Source organism: Atta colombica, unplaced genomic scaffold (genome assembly GCF_001594045.1).
Source record: "Atta colombica isolate Treedump-2 unplaced genomic scaffold, Acol1.0 scaffold10, whole genome shotgun sequence".
Lineage (NCBI taxonomy): Eukaryota > Metazoa > Arthropoda > Insecta > Hymenoptera > Formicidae > Atta > Atta colombica.
In genome coordinates, this window is record NW_017259184.1 from 111,716 (window position 1) to 119,301 (window position 7,586).

A 7,586-nucleotide genomic window follows, 5' to 3' on the forward strand; every position below is an offset into this window, starting at 1 on the left:
ATGTATCAACTACAAAATTGTATTAGTAGTAAAACTTTTTGTACAGTTTACTATTTTTTTTTACTACAACAATTTGTAGTAAAACTATTTACAGTGTCACATTAAATATCTTTTAATACAATAAAAATATCAATACAAGTCAACTTTATTTTGATATTTGACTGTGTACAATTGATTTTGATAACCTGGTAATGACAATTTACATGTTATTTTTGTGTTATATAAAATTATAAATGTCATATAGTTATCATTATATAAAATTATAGAGACTTGAGTTATCAAAGTCAGCTGTATATAGTTAAGTATCAAAATAAAGTTGATTTGTATTGACATTTTTATTGTATTAAAAGATATTTAATGTGATAGCAATAATTCTTTTACACAAAAAGAGGCAAAATTATCATTTAGAAAAAAAATACATAATTTATTCGATAAATCAACATAACATATTATAATATAAGCACAATCGATACATTTTTACAAAATTATAATTTTTGTTTTAGATATGTAAATGATTGTTTTATGCGAGAAAAAATTATACATTGCTATTGCATTTCATATTTTATTTGTTTTATACATATAATTATTATTAAGTATATTAAGTATATGATATATTTAATAAATATTTCAGAGATAAACTCAACTATCGAGCAACTGATCATGAATCATGTATAGCTTTGAGGGAGATTATAGGCGCAAGCCACAGCAGAATTTATCAGGTGCTAGCAGACGAGACGAGAGAGCCGTTCTCCTGCAGCACGCACAGTTAGAGAGACTAAAAAGGGAGCAACAGCGCAAGAAGCATGATGCGGCGCTGAAAATACAGGCGCGCATACGCAGCTTCGTCACCAGGAGGCTGATGTGCGCGCAGAAGAGAAAGGAGTTTGATGAAGCGCAACAGGCAGCTGGACGCAGAAACTTGAGCCTAGAAGAACTAGTGCCGTACTTACGAAAGTTGTTATTCTTTTATAATCACATCTTAGACACTAACAGACTGATATGGGTTCTTCAGCACTTTTTGAAGCACCAGAGAGAAATTAAATTGAAATCAATAAGTTCGTCGCAATGGCTGTGGAGACTGCGGTAAACTATTATATAAATATTATAATATATAGAAAAAAAGGTAGTTTTATGGTTAATGTAGATATAATGGCCCCTCTTAATATCTCCGCTATTAGATTGGATAGAATTCTAATAATTATTTATGGAATTATTTGATCAGCAGCTCGATGTTGACGCCATAATACCATCTTCTTCTCTATTTAGAGAATATATCAGTTTCTATAAAAACAATTAATGCTTACTAAACAATGCTAACTAAACAAATAATGCTTTATATCTCTGTTTTGTAATTTTTAATGATACTGTTAAGAGTTACAAAATAGGGACCTTCTATGAAACGTTCATTATGGTATTTATTTTAAATAACATATTGTTCGATACAGATGGATTCTTCGCATGTGTATGCGATACAACACGGAAACGCTGCCAGATGGAGCATACTCCCTGGCGATACCATTACGAGTTCTGGAAGTATTTACAACGCGAGAAGATACAGAGAAGGTGCTACCATTATCGGCATCTAAACACACTTATCGGCATCTAGAAAGTATATTTGTCTACCTGATCCAACATAATTACTTCGAGCAGTTGAGGAAGCTGCTGGATGAGAAGGTACCGCCGATGGCAGAGATGACGTCGGTCGCACCTACACCGATCTCCAAGTGTTTACTGGACATGATCAAACGGCCTGTCGATTTGATTTCTTACGTGAACCACAGGGAGAACTTCTCCACGCTCGTGCTGCGGGAACTGTGCAGAAGCGTATTCTCGCCCAGACTGTCCGATTCTATTCGCATGTTTGTTGTGCCTGCATTAGCAGAATTCAAAGATTTTCCATATATCCAGTTAATTGTCTGTATCAATCGACTCCAACTGGTACCTACGATAAACCTGCTTTATTGTATATTGTCGTTGGATTCGTCTAATCAGTTTTGTAAGTATAAACAAAAAGCTTTATTAACATTATTAGTTTTAATTCTACCACAGACAAACAAAATATTATTCAATTTTCTGGATAACGTTGAATCATTTTTGTATTGTTTAATGTTCTTGTTTATATTAATTATATTTATGTTCCTATATTTATGAGTAATATTATTCATATCCACACAGAAAAAAAGATTTCTTTGGAGATTTAATAAATTTTATTATAAGCAAATAAATTTGTTATTTGGAATAGTCCAAACAAACGAATGTTTAAATCAATAAGTGCGATTGTTTGAATTTGAAACAATGTATATTTTTGTCTTAAATACATTATTTGTTTGAACAGATAATGTCTATCTTCAGTATTTGTGTGATCAACTGTACTGGCACAAACATAATTGATATAGCACATAGCACTGTTCGTTTAATCCTGTTAGTCCAAAGCCTGTTTAATCCATTGTTGTATAAGCCACTATTTCTATATTTTTGGCCAAAAAATATAATGATTATTCTAAGAAAGCAATTACTTACATGGAACAATCTACCTCTATCAATATATTTTCAAATAAATAATTTATTTCATTGTAACCAAATAATATATTATTTAATTGAAAGATATTACTTTAAATAATAATGTTATTTCTGTCAATAGAAGTTTCTTGAATGAAACAACAAAATTTTTATTCAAACAAATAATATTTCGTACAAGCATGTGTTGTTTCAATGAAACAAATTTTATTTCAAATAAATAGGAATACTAAATCTAAAGAAATCTTTTTCCCTGTGCATAATGCTGACAAAATATTGCAATTTAATTTAATTTATTACATTTTTACTAAATTTATATTTTTGATAAATTAACGTTGTAATTAATAAAAATTTTATACTTGACTTTTTTCGTAGCATGGTGCAAATCTGAGGACGTGCTAACGAATTACTTGCAAGTGCTCGCGTCTCTGAGTTCAACCATCGTGCCATTGATGGCCGAGCAAAACATTTCGGAGCGACAGACTGATAATGATTCAGACAACGAATCGAATGGTAACATGACCGATCAGGAACAGGCTGATATCCTGCAGCAGTGCATCGAGATGTTAAACGAGCAGCAACGTGTAAATGGTATTTTATCGGCGATTGAACAGAGCCAATCGGATCCCCCGGTGCTGCTACAACCATTGTGTCGGTTATGCCATCATCTACTTATCACAAATAAGCTGGCCGTTCAGAAATATAAACTGCTCTATATGCTTGCATTCAAGCCGGTGTTTCTTAAACATCTGTGGACCAGCTTAGCGTCGATTCGTCAAACATCGTTGTTTGGTGGTGGTGCTGCCACATCTCTTCTGCAGATTATATCGCGTGGAATCGCTCTTTCAACTGAGGACACCGACAGAATAGTTCCATTACTAGCGGTGTTCTGTTCATTGTTTAGCCTGCTGATCGCGACCTTGCACGATACGGAATTCTTCCTTGAGCCAACTTCCGCAGAACATGTATCCAAAAACCGGCAGCAGCACACAATGCCTTTTACCATCGCGGAACTGGCAGTGCTATCTGGTCATCTAAAGGGTATCTGCTTAGGTCTGGTGGAGCTAGCGTTTCCTGATACTCGACCTACAGTGCGCGATGACTACAGAAACGCTGTATTGGGTCTTACGTTCGCCGTTCAGTGCCGACACGATACACAGATCTGGACGCACTTGTTCAAGGTTTCACCAAAATTCTAATATTTTCTTGAAATCTCTAAAATCTAATGATAATTATTATTTAGTTTTTATGCATCATATGCATTCTTTTTCAAGACTGGTTCAGTTTTCACTCTTTAGAGTGAGATTTCATTCTAAAGAAAATTTAGAGAATAGATTAACTTTAATTTTAGTTTATTCTTTATCTTTTTCTAAGTCTTAGAATTAGAAAAAGATAAAAAGTTAATTAAATTAGATTATAATTAATCTACATTGGAAAAAGTGATACAATATCGCTATCGTTACATAAATATTATATGCAAGGATTATTTAAACTGATATATAATGGATAGAATTTTTAAAAGCTTGTTTCCAATTATCCTAACTTTTAGCATGACAATTAGATTAGATTTCTAATAACTATGAAAATATAGCGTTCATGACCTCGCTTGTATTGTAAAATTTAAATATTGATAACTAGACATTGGATTCTTATGCAATTTCATATTTTTTTAGAAAATATATTGTAAGTAATATCAAAGTAAAATAAGTAATATCAAAATAGAAATTTATCTTATTAAAAAAGTATTCTAAAAATGCATATTTATTTATAAAGATTATGCGTTTCGCGAGTTTCCTCCGTGTCTAGATCTATTCTTGAAATGCGTTTGTGAACCGATGTTTTGTGAATCTATTTTGCAATCCACTTCATCAAAGCGAGGAGCAGCCTGATACTGTTCTGATAAGTATCAGGCTGCTCGTCCTGATGAAGTGGACTGCAAAATTCACGAAACGTTGGCATTTCAAGAATAGATCTGGACACGGAAGAAACCCGTAAAACGCATAATCTTTATATAAAAAGCACCCATGGAAGCCTCAAGAATATTACATATTTATTTTCGTATATTTGCATATTTGTGTAAATTTGCATATTTTGCGCATAAATGCAAAAATATCTGCATAAAATTCCAATGTCTAATAATATTCTAAGTAAGATTAATGATTCTCTGATTATTTTTGAATTAATCTTTATCTCCAAGAAAATGTTTAAATTTCTATAAGTTTTATTAATTGCAATTAAGAGTTACTATGATAAATAATGTTATACATAGTCATAAAAATCAAATTTATTATAAATTTGCTCAAAGGTCACGGTGGGTCTTCTACGGCAACTACATACACGTGATCTCAGACGGCAGTTCTGTCCTGAAGGTCATTGGATCGCATCCAACGTCGTCATTCCCATTGACAAACCGCAGGACTTTGCATTCCGTAGACGTCGGCTACGTGGATATGTGCCCTTTCAGAATCTGAGGGCCTTCACGAGGGAAGAGTTTGAGGAGGGACCACCGTTATCGGCGATAGAAGTGCGGACATTAACGCTATTGCGCGAAATACCATTTGTTGTACCATTCAATAATCGTGTAGTGGTATTCCAATCGTTAATCTACAAGGACAAAGCGGAACAGCAGGGCGAACTCGCGCACTTCATGCAGGGTCCGTCGATACAGATCTCCGTGAGACGGAATTACCTCTACGAAGACGCTTTCGAAAAGTTATCACCAGAAAATGAACCAGAGCTGCGATTGAAGATGCGAGTTCAGCTGGTTAACACCGCGGGATTGGAGGAAGCCGGTGTCGACGGTGGTGGTCTATTCAGAGAATTTTTATCTGAGTTATTGAAGACCAGTTTCGATCCTAACCGCGGCTTCTTCAAACTCACCAAGGACAACATGTTGTATCCGAATCCCACGGTGCAGTTGCTAGTTGACGATTTTCCGAAACATTATTACTTTATTGGCAGGATCTTGGGGAAGGCATTGTATGAGAATCTGCTAGTGGAGTTGCCGTTCGCTGAGTTTTTTTTGTCGAAGATCGTTGGACGCCAGTCGGACGTAGACGTGCATCATCTAGCCTCCCTTGATCCCATCATGTATCGCAGCCTTCTCTATCTAAAGAGTTACAAAGGCGACGTGGCGGATCTAGGATTAGACTTCACCGTGCTCAGCGACGAGCTTGGCGAGAGACGGGTCGACGAATTGAAACCGAGCGGCGCCAACATCCCTGTGACAAGTCACAATCGCATTGAGTACATTCATCTGATGGCCGATTATAAACTGAATAAGCAGATACGTGCGCAGTGTTTCGCGTTCAAGCAAGGAATCGGCAGTGTGGTACCACTTGACTGGTTACAAATGTTCAATAACAAGGAGCTACAAGTACTCATCTCGGGCGCGCAAATTCCCGTGGACGTGAATGACTTGATGTTACACACGAATTATACCGGCGGATACGCGCCCGACCATCCGACTATCACTGCCTTCTGGAAGGTCGTCAACGAGTTCAACGATCAGCAGAAGGGCCAACTACTAAAGTTCGTTACTAGTTGTAGTCGCCCTCCTCTCCTGGGATTCAAGGTGCGTTGTAAATATATGTGCGATTTTACAATTCGGTATCTCGAAAACTAGATTACAAAAATCTCAACCTAGAATCTAATTAACAACAATCGGTATTCTAATCATTACGTTATATTTGTAATATTTGTTTCTCCATTGTTTGTTCAACCCTTGAAGTATTTTTGTTCACAGGAACTCGATCCACCATTCTGCATCCAGCATGCCGGTTCTGTGGATCGTTTGCCGACTTCGAGTACCTGTATGAACTTGCTGAAACTTCCCGAGTTTCCGGATGAGAAAATCCTACGCGAGAAACTCCTGTATGCGATACAGGCCGGCGCGGGCTTTGAGCTTAGTTAGAGATTTTTTCATTTCACTTCTATTGACTCCTATTTGATCCAAATGTGTAAATACAATGTGTATAACTTTGTGAGTGTATAAGATGTAATGAGGAGAAAATGCCATGAAAAATTTGTTCATGCTGTATTTTACGTGAATTAACGTTAGGATTTCCTACAAAAATTCTCATGGGGGAACGTGGCGAAAATATTAATATTATATAACAGGAGGGGCCAACTATATATACACCAGGCATGCCAATTTGAACTCCGGAACCAAGACAAAAGTCATTGACGCAAAAAAATTCAATGTGAGTAACATTTCAGAGAAGAACTGAAATCTTAAAATGTTGATAAGCGTCACTTAAACGCATATCAACCAGTCAATATTTTCTGTGAAATCTCTACACTGAATTTTTTGCATCGATGGCTTTACGTTTTGGCTCCGGAACTCAAATTGGACAGGCCTGATATACACTAAGCAAAAGTACCTACCAATGGAGATTATCATCGATATCTTGACTTTGATGCGCCGTTTGTAAAGAAAACATGAAACGTTTGTAGTATGCATGAGTGTGTATAATATACATCGGAGAATGTACGGATATTTTTTTGGTTTCAATTTTTCGAGTCCTTGGCCTACAATTGTATAAATTATGTATATTTTTATTGTTTTATATTCGCCATGTGATGTGATTTTGTCACAACGACTACTACTTCAATATATGTGAGAATAGATGTATGTATTTATGAGGTATATTGTTAAGCTGTGTAAATAAAATACCTGAAAGCGTTGAAAATATTTATCGATATTATTTTTAAAAAACATTTAGAAACTTATATTAATTGATCATTTTATTTGCAATTAAATATTAATTATTCTATAATACATTTTGTATTGATTTTAGTAATATAATTTGTAAATATACTTGTGCTGATCTTTAATTATTATATATTAAATAATAGGGAGTGTATATAAATAATAAGATAAAGATTAAAATACGTACTTAAATATTTAAATAAAATAATTTAAATAATGTTCATAAATTTATACCATTAATAATAGAGATTGAGACATTATCAATAATAGAGAATGAAGTATTACTTTTCTCAATATACTAATTATTTCATTTAAATCAATATTTTTATTAAAACTTATATCCATGCAAGTTTTTTGA

At 34.6% G+C, this 7,586-nt stretch overlaps 1 protein-coding gene across 1 annotated transcript in view; it reads left to right on the forward strand.

Annotated features, from left to right (window-relative positions):
- The window catches only part of LOC108684074 (ubiquitin-protein ligase E3C), an 8,721-nt gene extending 1,633 nt beyond the window's left edge, over nt 1–7,088 (forward strand). The window contains exons 2-6 of the mRNA XM_018188128.1: nt 632–1,083; nt 1,446–1,996; nt 2,893–3,698; nt 4,823–6,091; nt 6,263–7,088. Of these exons, the coding sequence (XP_018043617.1) occupies nt 668–1,083; nt 1,446–1,996; nt 2,893–3,698; nt 4,823–6,091; nt 6,263–6,430 (3,210 nt within the window). The 5' untranslated portion in view covers nt 632–667 and the 3' untranslated portion in view covers nt 6,431–7,088. The remainder of the gene's footprint in view (nt 1–631; nt 1,084–1,445; nt 1,997–2,892; nt 3,699–4,822; nt 6,092–6,262) is intronic.
- Nucleotides 7,089–7,586: the final 498 nt, after the last annotated feature.